Raw genomic sequence first — 20486 nt, forward strand, 5'->3', positions numbered from 1 at the left:
GGCTGGAAGGAGGAAGGGAAGAAGTGAGGATGTTTGAAAAGTAAGGGTTGTTCTTAACTTGTGGCCCCATTTGTGCTGTAAGGCAATACAAGGTCAAGCAAAGAAGAAAATTGCTGAGGCTGGAGATGAAAACAAAAAGTTTTGGTTCAGATCATAAAGGAAGACCTCAAGAACAGTAGAATCAGTTTATCCAGGAGGCAGTGCTGGAGTCGGCTTCATGAACTAGGGGGTTTCTTCTTGGTGTCCACGTCCTTTTTAATTTCTTCAAGTTTTTTAGCCAGGTTTGGTATGTCATAGCTCTGAGCCAGATACATTCCCACCACGTTGCCAAGAGTAAATTCAAGCAGGATCTGGAGCATGTGTCAGCAAGGAGGTCTCAAAGGGCAGCTGCAGCTCCGTGGGCCGTCCGAGCCTGCCTCGCCCGGCATGATGCCTCCTTTGCCTTTATTGTTTATGGTCTCTATTGTTTATCTCAAAGATCCTTGTAAATAAATATAAAATTATAGTTGTGATAGGTGCTTTGAAGGAGAGTGCATAATAATATAACTGTAAATACTAGGGGGAATGGATCAAGTTGGGGAGGTCAGGGAGGATCTTTCTGAGGAAGTGAAGGCTGAGCCAAGGTCAAGTACAGTTTTTACCCAGATGAAAGGAGACCAGCAGTGGGGATATGAAACAACACAGTCCAGTTCAGTTCACTGAATGTTTACAGAATGCCTACCATATGCCAGACACTATGATTAGATGCTGGGAAATAAAAAATAAATGAGACATGGTCTTTGCCCCAGTAAATTACTATCAGGGTTTCATCTTCATGCAATTGATAAATTAGGAGAGCCACACCGTATGTGTTTGTTTTGCTTCTATGTAGTTTGAGTTTCCTTTGTGTCAGGATTCCCTCAGCTAGGCAAGTCCTTCTGAAGAAATCAAACACAGTCTTTTTGTCATGGAATCAAAGTTTAATAAATAAATATACATAGTCTTCTAGATTCAAGTCCAGCAAGGCTATTCTAGGCTTTACCATCAATTACATGTGGCCTCACAGTGGAGCTCAGGCCTGTTTCAGACCCGCCAACAGCACGGCTCCTGGAAGGGAGCCTGACTGCCACCAAACAAGAGACCCTTTCTTTCTTTCTTTCTTTTTTTTAACATCTTTATTGGAGTACAATTGTTTTACAATGGTGTGTTAGTTTGTGCTGTATAACAAAATGAATCAGCTATACATATACATATATCCCCATATCTCCTCCCTCTTGCGTCTCCCTCCCACCCTCCTATCCCGCTCCTCTAGGTGATCACAAAGCACCGAGCTGATCTCCCTGTGCTATGCAGCTGCTTCCCACTAGCTATCTATTTTACATTTGGTGGTGTATACATGTCCACGCTACTCTCTCACTTCATCCCAGTTTACCCTTCCCCCTCCCCGTGTCCTCAAGTCCATTCTCTACGTCTGCATCTTTACTCCTGTCCTGCGCCTAGGTCCTTCAGAACAATTTTTTTGGTTTTTTAAGATTCCATATATATGTGTTAGCATATGGTATTTGTTTTACTTTCTGACTTACTTCACTTCTTATGACTGACTCTAGGTCCATCCACCTCACTACAAAAGAATCGGTTTCATTTCTTCTTATGGCTGAGTAATATTCCATTGTATATATGGGCCACAACTTCTTTATCCATTCACCTGTCACTGGATACTTAGGTTGCTTCCATGTCCTGGCTATTGTAAATAGAGTTGCAGTGAACGTTGTGGTACATGACTCCTTTGAGTTATGGTTTTCTCAGGGTATACGTCCAGTAGTGGGATTGCTGGGTCGTATGGTAGTTCTATTTTTAGTTTTTTAAGCACCCTCCATATTGTTCTCCATAGTGGCTGTATCAATTTACATTTCCACCAACAGGGCATGAGGGTTCCCTTTCCTCCATACCCTCTCCAGCATTTATTATTTTTTGGTGATGGCCATTCTGACCGGTGTGAGGTGATACCTCACTGTAGTTTTGATTTGCATTTCTCTAATGATTAGTAATGTTGAGCCTACTTTCAGGTGTTTGTTGGCAATCTGTATATCTTCTTTGGAGAAAAGTCCATGTAGGTCTTCTGCCCATTTTTGTATTGGGTTGTTTGCTTTTTTGATATTGAGCTGCAAGAGCTGCTAGTATATTTTGGAGATTAATTCTTTGTCAGTTACTTCATTTGCAAATATTTTCTCCCATTCTGAAGGTTGTCTTTTCATCATGTTTATGGTTTCCTTTGCTGTGAAAAAGCTTTTAAGTTTCACTAGGTCCCGTTTGTTTATTTTTGTTTCTATTTCCATTTCTTTAGGAGATGGGTCCAAATGGATCTTGCTGCGATTTATGTCATAGAGTGTTCTGCCTAAGTTTTCCTCTAAGAGTTTTATAGTACATGGCCTTAAATTTAGGTCTTTAATCCATTTTGAGGTTGTTTTTGTGTATGGTGTTAGGGAGTGTCCTAATTTCATTCTTTTACATGTAGCTGTCCAGTTTTCCCAGCACCACTTATTGAAGATGCTGTCTTTTCTCCATTGTAAATTCTTGCCTCCTTTATCAAAAATAAGGTAACCATATGTGTATGGGTTTATCTCTGGGCTTTCTATCTTGTTCCATTGATCTATATTTCTGTGTTTGTGCCAATACCATGCTGTCTTGATTACTGTAGCATTACAGTATAGTCTGAAGTCTGGGAGCCTGATTCCTCCAGCTCCGTTTTTCTTTCTCAAGATTGCTTTGGCTATTCAGGGTCTTTTTTGTTTCCGTACAAATTGTGAAACTTTTTGTTCTAGTTCTGTAAAAAATACCATTGGTAGTTTGATAGGGATTGCATTGAATCTGTAGATTGCTTTGGGTAGTACAGTCATTTTCACAATGTTGATTCTTCCAATCCAAGAACATGGTATATCTCTCCAAATGTTTGTATCATCTTTAATTTCTTTCATCAGTGTCTTATAGTTTTCTGCATACAGGTCTTTTGTCTCCCTAGGTAAGTTTATTCCTAGGTGTTTTATTCTTTTTGTTGCAGTGGTAAATGGGAGTGTTTCCTTAATTTCACTTTCAGATTTTTCATCATTTGTGTATAGGAATGCAAGAGATTTCTGTGCATTAATTTTGTATCCTGCTACTTCACCAAATTCACTGATTAGCTCTAGTAGTTTTCTGGTAGAGCCTTTAGGACTCTGTATGTATAGTATCATGTCATCTGCAAACAGTGACAGTTTTACTTCTTCTTTTCTGATCTGGATTCCTTTTATTTCTTTTTCTTCTCTGATTGCTGTGGCTAAAAATTCCAAAATTATGTTGAATAATTTGGTGAGAGTGGGCAACCTTGTCTTGTTCCTGATCTTAGTGGAAATGGTTTCAGTTTTTCACCTTTGAGAACGATGTTGGCTGTGGGTTTGTCATATATGGCCTTTATTATGTTGAGGTAAGTTCCCTCTATGCCTACTTTCTGGAGGGTTTTTATCATAAATGGGTGTTGAATTTTGTCGAAAGCTTTTTCTGCATCTATTGAGATGGTCATATTGTTTTTCTCCTTCAGTTTGTTAATATGGTGTATCACATTGATTGATTAGTGTATATTGAAGAATCCTTGCATTCCTGGGATAAACCCCACTTGATCATGGTGTATGATCTTTTTAATGTGCTGTTGGATTCTGTTTGCTAGAATTTTGTTGAGGATTTTTGCATCTATGTTCATCACTGATATTGGCCTGTAGATTTCTTTTCTTGTAATATCTTTTTCTGGTTTTGGTATCAGGGTGATGGTGGCCTCTTAGAATGAGTTTGAGAGTGTTCTTCCCTCTGCTATATTTTGGAAGAGTTTGAGAAGGATAGGTGTTAGCTCTTCTCTAAATGTTTGATAGAATTTGCCTGTGAAGCCATCTGGTTCTGGGCTTTTGTTTGTTGGAAGATTTTTAATCACAGTTTCAATTTCAGTGCTTGTGCTTGGTCTGTTCATATTTTCTATTTCTTCCTGGTTCAGTCTCGGCAGGTTGTACATTTCTAAGAATTTGTCCATTTCTTCCAGGTTGTCCATTTTATTGGCATATAGTTGCTTATAGTAATCTCTCATGATTCTTTGTATTTCTGCAGTGTCAGTTGTTACTTCTCCTTTTTCATTTCTAATTCTATTGATTTGAGTCTTCTCCCTTTTTTTCTTTATGTGTCTGGCTAATGATTTATCAATTTTGTTTATCTTCTCAAAGAACCAGCTCTTAGTTTTATTGATCTTTGCTAATGTCTCTTTCATTTCTTTTTCATTTATTTCTGATCTGATCTTTATGATTTCTTTCCTTCTGTTAACTTTGGGGTTTTTTTGTTTTTTCTCTAATTGCTTTTGGTGTAAGTTTAGGTTGTTTATTTGAGATGTTTCTTGTTTCTTGAGGTTGGTTTTTATTGCTATAAACTTCCCTCTTAGAACTGCTTTTGTTGCATCCCATAGGTTTTGTGTCATCATGTTTTCATTGTCATTTGTTTCTAGGTATTTTTTAAATATTATGTTTGATTTCTTCCATGATCTCTTGGTTATTTAGTAGCATATTGTTTAGCCTCCATGTGTTTGTAGTTTTTACAGATTTTTTCCTGTAATTTATATCTAGTCTCAGCGTTGTGGTCAGAAAAGATACGTGATATGATTTCAAGTTTTTAAATTTACCAAGGCTTGATTTGTGACCCAAGATATGATCTATCCTGGAGAATGTTCCATGAGCACTTGAGAAGAAAGTGTATTCTTTTGTTTTTGGATGGGATGTCCTATATATATCAAGTAAGTTCATTTTGTGTAATGTGTCATTTAAAGCTTGTGTTTCTTTATTTATTTTCATTTTTGATGATCTGTCCTTTGGTGAAAGTGGGGTGTTAAAGTCCCCTACTATTATTGTGTTACTGTTGATTTCCCCTTTTATAGCTGTTAGCATTTGCCTTATGTTGAGGTGCTCCTATGTTGGGTGCATAAATATTTACAATTGTTATATCTTCTTCTTGGATTGATCCCTTGGTCTTTATGTAGTGTCCTCCTTTGTCTCTTGTAATAGTCTTTATTTTAAAGTCTATTTTGTCTGATATGAGAAGTGCTACTCCACCTTTCATTTGATTTCCATTTGCTTGGAAGATCTTTTTCCATCCCCTCACTTTCAGCCTGTGTGTGTCCCTAGGTCTGAAGTGGGTCTCTTGTAGACAGTGTGTATATGGGTCTTGTTTTTGTATCCATTCAGCCAGTCTGTGTCTTTTGGTTGGAGCATTTCATCCATTTACATTTATGGTAATTATCGATATGTATGTTCCTATTGCCATTTTCTTCATTGTTTTGGGTTTGTGTCTCACTTCTGCTGTCTCATTTCATTGTTTTCTTACTTTTCACTCTTCTTTGCAAGGACTCACAAACTTCCTTTATAGGTAGTGTCAATATATTATACTATTAAGACTCTCTCATCCTGACTGCAAATCCTAAACACTTGTTTTCTTTTCCTGTTTTTCATTATTACTAATTTTTTTTTTGTTTTTTCATCTTTGAGGATTGATTTGTTAGGGGGCAAGTAATATTTCTAAGAGGACCCTTAGATATTGCATCACTAAGTGACTTGTCCAACTTCACAGCATTCCCTTGATTATGGAGCAATCAAGTAGAAAAAAGGAACAGTTCCCAAATTTTCTTTCTTAACTGAGTATGCATAACCAATATTGCACAGATTCAATAAATATGTTAAATAAATGGTGGAATATTAGTAGTTTGGGTTTATCAACTAAGAAGTTTTAGTTTAAAGACTGTAAGAAATTATGTTAGAGACAACAGCATTAAGTGGCCTTTTGGAAAATATACCTGTGTATTCACAATCCATGAAACTTTTGAGACTTTGCTTTTGAAAATTCAGCCTGTGTTCTGTCTAACAATTCCACACTCTTCCTGTGAAGAGTTATTATCAACCCTGTTGATGAGAGCTGTGATTTTTGCCTAAAATTTCTAAATGAGCGTGGTGAATGTCTAGCAAGTGTCTGTCTGTCTAGCAAGTCGTTTGCACTATCTCATTTCCAGATTATTTTGTAAAAAGGAATTTTACCCCTTTTTAACCCTTGAATACCTATGTCTACCAATTTTTTTTCTGGAAGTTTTATTAACAATATACTCCAGTAATGCTCTAGCCCAAGATGTTCTTGTGTTATTTTGGAGCTAATTGCTCGTGATTCATAGTACGTTGGACACCCAAGCTATGGTTAACTGGTGGTCAAGTTAGGAAATTCTGTTTGCATTAATTCTCCCTTTCTTAGCCCAGAACAACTCTCCACTCAGTGTTTTCCTTTTGATTCGTCATGCTTATAGTCTCTGCTTGGTGTTTTCAAACCCAAAGTAGACACAATGACATGCCATAATAAGTATTGTTCCTACTGCACTTCCAGCTTAGCTAAAAACAGGAAATACAGGCCATTTTGTGGAAAAGCTCACTTTTGTGATATTTCCAACCCAAGAGGTTTGGATCAACTTTGGTTGAGTGTCTGAACTTTTGGCTTCTTACTTACAGTAAACCTTCTAACTTCAGAATTTTAGCAACATTTCTACTTATAAGATTATACTTTCTGTATTTAGATTATGCTGACACATGAATCAGTTTGCTTTGAAACCATTTTTATTTAATATTAGGATGTACTTGTAGCCAAAACGTGTACATAAGAAAATTGTGTGAACCATAAGATTTAAAGCATAATAGTAGAAATAGCCTTACTTTCCATAGTTTCAAGACTTTCCTTACTTATTGGAGAGTTTATTTAAAATGGGTCTATTATTTTAAGGCTTTACACATTAAGTGAACATTTGATGCAGAAATTTACTATGTAAAATAAATCCAGAAGCAAAAAATGCTAGATTAGGTAAAATAGTCAGACAATTCTTTTGGTAAGGAACACCAGGCCCTACCAGAAAATAAATCTAAATTACTTTCCACTAAACAATCAACCAATTGATTTTTAGTAATCCTAGGAGGCAGAGGGAGTTTAAAGTTAGAACTTCATGTACGCTGTATCTTTTTCAAGATCCAGTGAGGTAAAAATTGAATTGGATAGATTAGCAAAAGAAGCCACATAAGGTTACATTTATGTGATTCCAGGAAAATGGGGTGGCCTTGGGCAATTCATTATGTTATTTTTCAGTGTCAATGAAGGGCCTGAGTTTTCTTGGTTTCTTCCATATTTGTGACTGAGGAGATTGGCCATAATGAATCAGATGGATTGCATTGTTTCATTCATTCTCTTCTGACTTAGCCATGTAATGTGATCCTACAAAACATTCATCATGGTTTTCAAGCATGATAAATGGTGACATGAACTATAATTCCAGATTAAGTCATTAAAGTTTATTTCATTTGCCTTTGTGAGATACAATTTGCTACATTTCTTTTTTCACCTTTGATTTAGTTTTAAAGAGAAGTCATCTCAAGGAAGGGAGATGAAAAAAATAATAATGTCAAGGAACATGGAGGTTAGAGATAAGAGAAGCATTTTCAGAGGAATCAGAGCTCTTCAGCCTTAACCTTTATTGAGAAAAGATTTTAACTCAATATTTGTTGAAGTTCTGACATGACCGAATCACTCCTTTTATTCTATGTCTTCTTGCTTCCATTTAGCTGGAATGTCCTGGACAGGATTAGAAATGACTCTTCTTTCGGTTTTTTGTTTGTTTGTTTTATGGTTTAGACTAAAAGCAAAGTGCCAGAGTTCTTAAAAATAATCTCTCTTTATGAGATTCCAAGCCTTTGTGCAGGTTCAGAAAGTGGAGACAATATCTAGGTTTTTAAAGAGTTTATCAAACTGTATATAACATACTAAACTTTAAAAATTTTGCTCATGGTTGAGTTGACAATACAATCTTCCATCCCAGGTCAACCCTCCTCCCCTAAACCTTCTTCCAAAGCAAGAAAAACAAAGGAAAAGACAGCTAATACTTGTTAAAATCCTGCATAAGCCAAACATTTTTCTATTGTGTCTGTATCACATGATATCCATTTTCCTCTGCATAATTCTTGGAATAATATCACTCACAATTTAAGATCTTACATTTCAAATTTTTAAGCTCTAACTGAATAATACTGGATGAGTTAGAAAGTCCTAATAGTGAATTTATAAAGAAATGTTGACAGAGCTTGGATTCTCATAATGCTGGTGGGTACCATGATTATAATAATGGTTTCCTTTAAAACTCTTCCATTAAATGTTCCAAACATTGGAATTTGTAGTTTTTCCTTTGGTCCAGAGATCAAAAACATGAACAATTTTACATTTCTAAGGTTGGATAGCATCTGTGTTTCCACAATTTCTATGGGAAAGCAATCCACCCTTTCTCAGTTTTATTAACCACCACCATTTTGGCTCCAATATGTGCCATTTCAAGCACTTTCATTATGTCTCATATCTCCTTTTAGGAAGTAGGAGTCTGCTTATTGCTTTTCCCCCCCTTTTTTTCTTATTTGCTTTCAAAAATTACATACTGTAGTGAAAAGTGGTTTAAAAATTGAAGATAGTGTAACATAGTGGTTAAAAAGGTATTGTGAGAGACAGATTGTTTGAGGTCAAATCCTTCTGCTCTTTAGTAACTATGTGAGTTAGGCAACCTGTGTGACTCTAAGCCTTATTTCCCTCATCTGTAAAATGTGTATATTAATAGTATTTGCCTTGTAGCAGATACTATTAATCCTTTTGTAAGGATTAAATAAGGTAACGAATGTAAGGCGACTGGATCATGGTAAACTCTCAGCAACTGGTGCCATTACCAGATGTTCTATTTATTTTTAACAGATAATTTGGAAGTATTTTCTAATAGCAGTTACTGTCTTATTAAGATAATTTTATTTTGTAACAAGCACGTTTAAGTGTTTCTATTTTAGAATAAAATAAATTAAATCTGATTTATTCATTCAACTGCTCTTTCTTAAGTACCTAGTATGTGCCAGTTGACTAAAGACAGCTCCTTCCTTTATAAATTATGATGTTTGCTGTAGGCTTTTTCTGTTTTGTTTTGTTATTGTGGCTATCAGATTATGGAAGTTCCTCTGCATTCCTAATTTGTTACAGAGTTTTTCTACTATGAATGAATGTTGAGTTTTATCAAATGGTTATTTTTTTACTGGATCTTTTGAGATGACCATATGAGCTTTCTGTTTTCTTTTGTTTAATTTTTAAGTTTGTTGAATTTAAGTTTGTTGAATTTTATTAAAAGATTTTAAGATTAAATCACCCGTGCATTTCTAGTGGAAATAAATCTTGGTTGTGGTATTTTATCTTTTTCATATACTACTAGATTTGATTTGCTTATATTTTGTGTATGATTTTTATATCTGTGTTCATGGGAGAAACTGGCTTGTTCTTGTTGTGTTTCTTTCTTATAAAATTCTTGTCAGAGTTTGATATCAACCTGCTGCCCTCACAAAATGAGATTGGAAATATTTCCTTATTTCTTTTTTCTGGAAGACTTTGTGTAAGATTGGTGTTATTTCTTCCTTAAAGGTTTCAAGGAATCACTGATGTAAGCTGGGCCTAAAGTTTTCTTCCTGGGAGAGAAATTACAGATTTAATTTCTTTACAGACACAAGTACTATTGAGATTTTTCATTTTGTCATTGTGTCAGTTTTTCTTCCTTCTTTCCTTCCTTCCTTCCTTCCTTCTTTCCTTCCATCCTTCTGTTTTTCCTCTTTCTGCAGTTCTATTTCTATAACTTTAGTAAATACATTGCATACATATACATACCTTTAAGAAATAAATGTTATCTATGTTATTCTGTGGATTGCTTTATCTTTTAGTAACATATCTTAGAGGTTATTTTTCTATATCAGTAGCTATAAGACTTTCTTATTCTTTTAATGGCTGTATAACATTCCACAGTATGAAATCACCATATTTTATTTAATGAATCCCCTATTGAGGAATACTTAGATTGTTTCCAAAGCTTGACTATTGTAAACAATAATGTAATAAGCCTTATTGCACATATATCTGAATGTATACATAGAAACATTTGTTTCATTTTACTTTTTTTATACCTTAGTAGTAACTGTATCTAGCATAAACAGTGGAAATTAGATTATTGCTTACTGTCTTCTTCACATTCTGATGAGGTAGGCTTAGAATTATTTTTTATTTTCTGAATGATACTTTTTGCACTACACTGGCATCTTGGTGTGTCACCTTACCAACCCTGCCTTCATTACTTATTACTGCTCAGGTTTGGTTTATTGTAATATCCTTTAATTGATTTTCACTTCATTTCCATAAATTTTTTCAATAGAGGAAAATCTATACAGGGATAAAATTTTGTCTGTTTTGTTCAGTGCTTTATCCCTAATGCTTAGTATAGAGTCTGGCACATAGTAGGTGCTCCAAAAAAAAAAAGGAATAATTCATGGAGAGACACAGTGAGATATAATGATTTTAAAATAACAGTAACTATGAGCTGAGAGACATTCTTTCATTTATTTGATGAATGATTTTTAGGGGTTATGGTAACCAGTGGAATGTTAGTTGTTTAAGATGCTAAGATGACTAACATACCAGGCCTATGTCTCACAGACTAGAGGGAACAGATGCATAATGGGCCAATTACAATGCAATGTCATAATTACTGTAATGACATTGGGAGGCAGAGAAGAATGGGCAAGGAAACTGACTCAGAGAGACGTGGAAGGCTTATGGAGGGCAGGATGCTGGAACTGGAGGTTCCAGCAGGAGGTAGTAAGAGGAGTAGTAGACACAGACGTTTGGAGATGTGTGATGTAGTGGGAAAAGGGGAGAAGTTCAGAGTCATTTGATGTGTAGAAAACATTGGTGACAGCAGGCTGTTGAGGGGCTGTAATAAGGCATGGCTGAGGAATGAGAAGTGATGGTAGAAGGTGGCTTGGGTTAGACTGTGAAAGTCCCTGAGTTCTACAGGAAGAAGTCTAGAATTTTATCATATAGTCAGTAGAGACACTGCAGGTTTTAAAGTAATAGAGCGTACACCTATAACTAACACATCATTGTTAATCAACTATACTTCAATAAAAATAAAAATTAAAAAAACCCTATGCCAGCCAATCAGCATAATTTCAAATGTCAAAAAAAAGTAATACAGAAAACCTGGTAAAACAGTGGCTTAAACAAGCTCAGGTTTGCTTTTCACCAAGAAATTTGAAGGCTAGTAGTTGCTGGTTTTGGTTCAATGTCTCGAGGGTGTCAGGGGTAAGGTCTTTGTGATTCTCTCATCTTCTCCTCATGGTTGGGTGGTGGCTGCTGTAGCTCAAGCCACCATGTTCAAATCTCAGACTGGAAATTGGTGGAAGCATCCCATAGCAATTAGTGGAGTCCTTATGAAGAATGCAAAACGTTCTCTAAAGATTTAAACTTTCTGGGGACTTCCCTGGTGGTGCAGTGGTTCAGACTCTGTGCTCCCAATGCATGAGGCCCGGGTTCAATCCCTGACCAGGGAACTAGATCCCACATGCATGCCACAGCTAAGGAGCCCATGAGCTGCAACCAAGGAGCCTGCCTGTCACAACTAAGACCTTGTGCAACCAAATAAAATTTTAAAAACAGAAAAAAAAAGAATATCCTAGATAAACCAGTAAAAAATATTTAAAAAAAAGATTTAAAGTTTCTGTCTCTCTGGCCAGAAATGTGTTTCATGGCACTCACCTTACCTCAAAGAAGGCTGAGAAATGCTATCTGGGCATATTTCTGTTCCAAAAGCAATAGAGGTTCTATTAGGAAGGGAGAAGGGAGAATAGATTGTGTAGACAACTACCTGTGTCTACCATAGGTGTGACATTAGATGTGATTCTTAGGGAAATACCTGTGGGCACTATCAAAGGTGATTTGGGGCTAAATGATTTGGTTGACAAATATATTCTCTTAAGTTTAGTGGCCATGATATCTAGAGATTATAATATTAATGAGAAACATGAAGGTGATATTAACGATTTATAGTTCAATGATATCATTAGGATGTTTTAAGTTTTTTTCTATTTGAAAAAAGTTACTAAGAAATTATTAACTACAACACATATTTAATAACCATCTAAGAGCCATATCTTGGTAATGTTAATTCATTTCATTTCATTCATTGCTTCATTCATCGAATGTTTATTGGGCACCTCTCTGTACAAGATATTGTGCTAGGTGCTAGGGACAGAGCAGTGAAAAAGACAGACCAGTCTCTATTTTCACAGACCACAAAGTCCAGTTGGGGAGACAGGCAATTAACAGGAGACTCAGGCTTCCCTGATGGCACAGTGGTTAAGAATCCGCCTGCCAATGCAGGGGACACAGTTCGAGCCCTGGTCCGGGAAGATCCCACATGCCGCGGAGCAACTAAGCCCATGCGCCACAACTACTGAAGCCCGTGCACCTAGAGCCTGTGCTCCGTAACAAGAGAAGCTACTGCAGTGAGAAGCCCACGCACCACAAAGAAGAGTAACCCCCGATCACCACAGCTAGAGAAAGCCCACACACAACAACGAAGACCCAACACAGCCAAAAACAAACAAATAAATTTATATATATATAAAACAAACAAACAGGAGACCCAAAGAGCAAGATTATTATAGGTTGAACCATGGGATACTAGAAAAGAAAGAGTGATGAGATAAAGTGACTGGGGTATAAGGGGCCAGGTGCTATTCAAATAATGTGGCCAAGCCAGGAAAGCCTATCTGCAGAGGGAAACTTTGAGCTGAAGGATGAGAATGTGAAAAAAGCCAGAGTATATGTGTCGTGGTGAGGTAAGAGTTACAGGTACAAAGACCCAGAGGCAGAAAAGGGCCAGAAATAAGGGCTTGAGGCTGGTGGGAGGTGTACCCTGGGAAGAGCAGGGAGATACCCTGTGGTGAAAGAAGCAGGGGCCTTTCCACATAGGGCCCATCGGGCCATCGTGCAGGAGCCAGTGTCATGAAGTGCCTTGAGTCATGACGGTGATGGTCTGATTTATGTTTACAAAGGTCCCCCTGATTGCCATCTGAGAAGGATTGGAGAGAGGCAAGCGGGAATGTAGGGAGACCAGTTAGGAGGACCAGTTTGGTGGTTAATGCTCCGGCCCAGGAGAGAGATGATGGTGATTTTGGATGAAAAGTGTTTCAGAGGAAATGGAGAACACCTGGAAATATACAGAGGAGCATGAACCGACAGCACTCGCTGATGGATTATACAGGGAAATGAGGAAAAGCCTTATTTCTAAGTATTTTTAAAACTTTTAGTTTTGTGTTACCTGTAAACTCTAATGGCAGAATCTTTTTTTTTTTTTTTTTTTTTTTTGCGGTACATGGGCCTCTCACTGTTGTGGCCTCGCCCGTTGCGGAGCACAAGCTCCAGACGCACAGGCCCAGCAGCCATGGCTCACGGGCCCAGCCGCTCCGCGGCATGTGGGATCTTCCTGGACTGGGGCACGAACCCATGTCCCCTGCATCGGCAGGTGGACTCTCAACCACCGCGCCACCAGGGAAGCCCTAATGGCAGAATCTTAAGTGGGTACTTCCAGTTCTTCTTAACTCAACCTTCATACATTAAAATGTTAATATCAACTGGGATGGCTATTTTCTTTTATCTTGTAATTGAAAAACAACAACAGGAAAGGATTTTTAACAGAACAATAATTCCAGCTTGGTATTTGCCCTGGAAGATCTTGTATGTGTCCTTCATCCTAAAGGGAATTCCTCCTTTTCTGTTTCTCCAGTTCACAAAAACAAATATCCAGAAAAAGAGATATAATATAGATATATATTTTTTAGTAGAAGAGAAAGTAAAAGAAAATAACAACAGCAACATCTTTCTCGTGTTATTCATATGCATTACTGTGGAATTTAATGACCTGAAGGAAAGCAAATGGTTTTTATGTAACTTCATTTGAAATAAACTTAATCTACACCAATGAGTCCCTCAATTTAATGTGCACATAAATCGCACAGTGGTCTTGTGGAGGTGAAGATTCTGACTCTGAGTCTGGCTGGGCCAAGGTTTTGCATTTCTACCAAACTCCCACCTGGTCTGCAGACCACAGGTGAATAAGAAAGATCTCAACTTTACTCCAAATGGCCATTGTCCCTGATCTTAATCACTTATACTTTTAATTTTCAGTGTTCGAGGATCCATCAGATTGGAGAAACTGACCCAGTGGAACTTAAAACATACTTGGTAAGTAGAAGAAACAAATAAGGAATTTTTCCCCCTCTGGAATTTATTTCTAGATTTATAATTCATTTTCTGTTTTTGGTCTAAGAAAACCTGGCATATTGATTGTTGTCTGGTATGTTCTTTACCCTAATGACTAAGAATCTACTTACATTCCAAATTGTGACTATTTCCCTAAATATTCCCAGCTGCTTTCAAGATGAACTCTATAACATTACTAGAAATAGGCTCTGTGGCCTTTTTGGGAAATCTAAAACATGATCATATGATCCCAAATAGCTTTATTCAACATGTGATGTTCAGAAGACCACAGAATTTTAGGGTATCTTTTTAAGTTAGCTTTAATCATGTTTTTCTTCTGAAAGCATTTCTTTCAAAATGACCCACATTTTGAAAAAGAAAAAAAGCACATATCAGTTTAGATGAGATACTGAGGGAGAGGATTTGACTCAGAAACTTTATTTGGAAATAACAGATTTTAATATTTTCTGTCTCAGTAGTTATTTTGTATATACTATCAAACTACTTGTAAACCAAAGGGGAGGGCTCATTTAAATAATAAGCTTAAGTACTAATTTACAAGTGCTAGTACTATGTACAAGTGTACATAAAATTGAAGTCAAAATTATTTTATCAAAAAATATGTTTTGTACAAATTACTAGTTTATAAATACTCAAAATATCATTTTTAACAGAAATATGACTTTTGAAAGCCTCATAACTCCGAAAGATAGGCTAATTCTAAAAGGCATCTGATGCCGTAATTATTTACATGTCATTCAAATAGGGATTTACAAAAATATATATTTAGCCGAGTAGTATTTACTCAGTTGAAAATAGCAGTAAGAGATTCTTCCTGCTATTATGATATTATTCATCTTTTTTCCAAGCTTACCCAATTTTCTGCCTCTTCTACATTTTAATTTATTTTATACATTAAAAAATTATATGTAAATATAAATACTTTATGAAGCACATTTTAAAATGAATGCCTGTGAACCCATCACCTCCATAAGAATTAGAAAAATACCAATATCTTTTTATTCTTTACTTATCCATCTCCTGTTTCCTTCCCAGAGGTAAACTCTATGCTGAATTTTTCATTAATCATTCTCTTAAAAAATAATTTTACCACATATCCATATGAATTGAAATAAGATGTAATTTATTTCCTTGTGTTTTGAGCTTTATAAACATGGTTTCATATTTATCTGTCTAGTCCTTTTCTACTTGATGCTGTTTCTACGATAATACATATTAGTGTCTGTAGTAGTAGATCATTCATTTTCATTGCTGTGTGATATTAACTTTGTGATTGTATCAAAATTTGTCATTTTAGAAATGGAGAGTTGATTTTCCAGTTTTTTCCGTTATTATGAAACACACTTCTCTAAACATTCCAATACATTTCTCCCGATGCACAAATGAAGAGATTTTCTAGGTTGTTTATATTTTGGAACAGAATTGCTGAGTCATAGCAAATGATCAACTTCTCAAGATAATATCAAGTTCTTTTCCACAGTACAATTTTATATTCCTACAAGCAGATCAATTTCCATTGATTCATCTCTTGGTTTTGTTATTTGTCTTAATTTTTGTTAAAATAGGTATAATTTTGTTATCTTAATTTGAAGTTACTTGACTATTCCTAGAATTGACAATTTTTATATGTTTATTGACCATTTGTGTTTTCCCCTCTATGAAATGTTTATTCATTCTTTTGCTCATTTTTCTACTGAGTTATTTGTTTTTTCTTATATGTTTCATTTTTCATTTAAGGACCTTATTATTTATTGATTTTTTTCTAATTACTTTCTAAACAGGGAATACATTTAATCTTGTGTTAGGTATGGGTTCTTCTTCTAGTAATGGCAGAATAGCTCAGATCAGATCAACCATCCCAATGAGAACAATTACACACATACACAGTATATACATAAATTCACAATATACACATAATTTTATACCCACACACATAGATGCATACACACATATTGTGTGTGTAATATATGTATATATATGTGTGTGTGTATATATATATATATATATATATATATATCACAACTATCTGAAGCTATTGGAGGACAAACAAAGGTGGACAGAAACAGAAGAAGCACTGATACTTCAAAGAGGAGAAAAGCATTAAGTGAGTTTCCCACATTTAATGAACACAGACTCTGTCACTTGTAGGATAGTATCAGAAGTTCTAATGTGAATATAAGTGGAGTCTGAAAAGGAGATGGAAAACAATGCAGAAAAAAGATTCAAGGGAATAATGAACTAAAAGTTCCCAAATTTGATGGAAAGTATATTTGGTACTGTTAACAAATCCTGCCAGTTCTTTTGCCAGAAATCTCTATGAATCCAGCCTCTCTCTTACCCTCCTACTGCCATTCATTTGGACTACTGCAATAATTTCCTACCTGGTCGCCTGGAGACCTGCTTCTCCCAGTTTTAGTCTGTCTTCCACATTTTCACCAGAGTTACCTATCTAAAATCAATCTTTTTCAAAATCAAAGCTGATAGTGACATTATAAATTAGGTAAAATCTTAAACTCAGCATGGTCTTTGCAATATGACCCAAATTATACCTCCCGCCTCTGTTCCTTAATACCTCTCTCCTGTATGCTGTGCTTCTGTTACCATGAGCTTTTCACCATTCCCTGACAGGACAGATCCTTTCATACCCTCACGCCATCTCTTAGCGGTGTCTTAATGCCATTAACATCCTTTTCCTCTTCTGGGAGCCTCCTATCATATCTCCAGTGAAGTCCCCTTTAATCACTTACAGTTAGTGGTCTAGTCTCTCTGTTTCCATGGCACGTGACAAACATTGCTGTTAGAGCAAACACCTTGGGAGAAAGAGACTGCACTATATGCTCCTTTAGTGCAGGAACTGTTCCTCTTTGTATCTTAAAAACTGACAGTGCCTGGCACAGAGTGGGTGCCAAGTAAGTACATATTGGATAACTAGACTATCTGGTAGATATTGGGTTGGCCAAAAAGTTCATTTGGGTTTTTCTGTAACATCTTACAGAAAAACCCAAATGAACTTTTTGACCAACCCAGTATTATATTATATATGTATGTATTAGGAAACTGCTGATTTTGATAATTTTTTACTACAGAAGTAGCAATCTTGGTTCAACACACACATGTATATCTGTGAACAGCTTAAGTTTTATACTCCATCTTCGTCTATTAGCATTCATCAGAAAATGATATCAAGAAATCATCTGATCCAACCCACTGCCTTCAGGCATGTGACATATTCTTATGTTACAGAAGAAGTTCAGAGAAATTATTTGCCTAAGGTTCACAGAGCTATTAAGTAGTAAAGCATGCTTATAAATGTTAAAGCAAAAGTACATACATATGCATAGATAGTCATTTCATTACTACATAAAATTTTAAGTACCTGCTGTCTACTGAAACAGTGACAGTAAGTGACCCATATCCACTCTTCCTTTGTAACTTAAATAATTTTTCTCAAAATATTATCATGAAAAATTTTAAACATACAGGAAAGTTGAAAGAAGTATACCGTCAAAACACAACTTTAATGAATAAAGCTATGAAAAATTGGTATGTTCATATTGTCTATAAACCTCTGAATTAGAAGTTGTGGTAATCTATTTTAAGGGGAGGGCTAGCAAGTATGGGAAAAGAACTTTCTGTAAACTCAGATGGATGTAGATTTTATCACTTTCTTTGGTAAACTTTGGATTTGAATTAAAGATATGAGCCAAGTTTTAGCCACTTATGTTCTAAATTAATGCTGGACATTGGATTTGGTGCCTTAATTTTGTGTGGGATACTGATTAAGCAACTCTATGACTCTTAACTTTCAAAGTCAACAGTTTCCCAGCTCAATAATTCTGGGGGCCGATAGCGTTTCATATTCATTTGATGATGAGGTCCGTAACTGCAGAATGACTCATTGGATCTTCCTTTCCATTTCTCTATAAGGGTAGCCCTTTTGGCCTATAAACATTTCCCAAATACCTATTGAGTTTTTACTATGTAATGAGAACCATATTGGGGATATAGAAGTGAATCAAATAGAGGCCCAATACTCATGGAGCTTAACAATAAGTAAGGTAAGCAGGCTTGAAATAATTTTTACAAGTTATTAAACAAAGAATTGATTACAATTTATTTACAAAGAATTTATTACAGTTATGATCAATCCCATCAGCCGTCATTAGCTGTCATCCTGGGTCAATCAATGTAAACACAAACATGTCCTAAGAAGAGAGTTGAAGTCTGTATCCGTAATACTCTCACCCATATGTTTGACATGTGGAGATTCTGATTCTGCTGATTCTGAGCTGACAAGAAAAACAATAGTAAAACCCTACTGATTTTTATTTTTAGTTTAGAGAAAAATGCAAAGCTTTCATTTCTCTTTTTTTATATTAAGCAAAAGAATAAAGTAGAAGTATGCCAACACTATTTCTTAACAGGCCAGTAATGGTCCTAACACTCCTTTCTGGACCATTTATTTCAGCTACCTCAGGACAAATGACTCAACCACATTCCTCCTTGTAGGTGAGCCTCGTTAGGTCTCCAGGGCTCTCACCCTTGCATACCTGCCTAAGCTTTTGAGAACTGTTCAGCTGAGTCTGAGCAATGAGAGGGAACCTTCTGGGCGGGGTGAGGGAGGGGTGGAGACTGAGGTAAACAGTGCTGTGAAGCAAGATGGGGTTGTCCTAAGGTTTCGTTACTTCGGTGGATCATCAGTTCTAATGATGGCTCCCTTTCATCTTGAGACTGGACCCTTGGAACGTTTCTGGGGGAGGGCAGGAATATTGTGAGATAGGAAGCTTTTTTTTTCAGGCACTTGTGAAGCTTTCTGTCCCCACCTCTTGGGATGCAGAGTGCTTGTGGCTCTGTAAGTCCTTACTTAGTTAGGATATTAGGTCTCTAGATCAGAGAGAATGGTGAGAGACACAGCATTTTCTCTTTGGTGACCAAACAAGCCAACTGTTACGGGTTGAACAGTGTTCCCCAGAAAGGTATGTTGAAGTCCCAATCCCTGGAACCTATGAATAGGACTTTATTTGGAAATTGGTCTTTACAGATGTAATCAAGTTAAGATGAGTTCATACTGTGTTAGTGTGAGCCCTAATTTAATGACTGGTATCCTTACAAGCAGAGGGAAATTTGGACACAGACACACACAGGGAAGAAGGCCGTATGAAGACAGAGGGAGAGATTAGAGTGATGCATCTGCAGACAAGCCAAGGAATACCAAGAATTGCCAGAAATCTCCACAAACTAGGAGAGACTAGGAAGGATTCCTCCCTTAGAGTCTTCAGAGAGATCATGGCCCTAACAACACCTTGATTTTGGGCTTCCAGCCTCCAGAAATTGCAGAGAATAAACTTCTGTTGTCTTAACCCACTCAGCTCATTATGCCAGTCCTAAGAAGCTAATACTCCAAGCAGTAGAAAAAGAATCATCCCAGTCTTAAGATGCAGACAGAAACTTTCTGCTCCCAGGTCTTTCCAGATCTAAACAGGAGCTCTCTCTCTCTCCCAGCCTCTAGGACAGGTAGCATTTCAGTCTTCTAGTACAATCCTTCCTGTGTAAGTGCTACAGAAAAAATGAGGCGTCTCTCATGAGACCTGGGAAGGCAGCCTCCAGCTTCCCCAAGGGTATCCACAGGCCTCCTGAGGAAAAGTCTCCTCCAGGCTCTGCAGGGTCCAGGTTGTCACCCAGCCTCCACACCTTAGGCCAGTGTGCAGCCCGCCAAGGCTAGAACACAGTTCCTGACGTCATGTGCACCCAGCTCTTCTAGCTTGCCCTCTGCAGCCAGACCATCACCTCCCTAGGAGGTAAGGGTAAATTACTGACCAAGAAGGAAGAAAGTATTTTGGAGTAGGGTAGCGACGTACTTTGAACAATATATATACACACATACACATATATGCATGAATATATGTAAATATGAATATGTATATTTTACTTCCCTGTTCAAATACTTTTACAGGCTCCCTATTTTTTGGTGAATAAAATCTAAAATAAGCTGTAAGCTTGGTTTTCAAGATTAACTGCTATATTACCTGACAACTCCATTTATGTATTCTGTAATCTACCTGACTCTTTTATTAAATGCTGCCCATCTTTCAAAACCCAGATCAAATATTAACCCCCAAAAGAAGGCAGTCTTTCCTCATTTCCACACCCTTTTTGGAAGGACTACGATACTTTGGTTTCACCTCTCTAATCATGTCACGCATCGTGTTGTATGTTTTTGTGCATTTGTCTGACCCTTCTTCCCTGGCAGGAAGAAAGCTTGCTGTTATTAAAAATGAAATTAATGGCACACT

At 36.7% G+C, this 20486-nt stretch overlaps 1 protein-coding gene across 1 annotated transcript; it reads right to left on the reverse strand.

Moving 5' to 3' along the window:
* Positions 1-215: 215 nt before the first annotated feature.
* LOC307061191 (short transmembrane mitochondrial protein 1-like) lies at positions 216-359 on the reverse strand (the record flags this gene model as incomplete). The annotated part of the gene is made up of 1 exon (XM_079716236.1): positions 216-359. One exon carries the CDS (start codon positions 357-359, stop codon positions 216-218), a length of 144 nt encoding a protein of 47 aa, XP_079572362.1.
* Between the last annotated feature and the right edge of the window lie 20127 nt (positions 360-20486).

Source organism: Hyperoodon ampullatus (assembly GCF_949752795.1).
Source record: "Hyperoodon ampullatus genome assembly, chromosome: 12".
Classification (NCBI taxonomy): Eukaryota; Metazoa; Chordata; class Mammalia; order Artiodactyla; family Ziphiidae; genus Hyperoodon; species Hyperoodon ampullatus.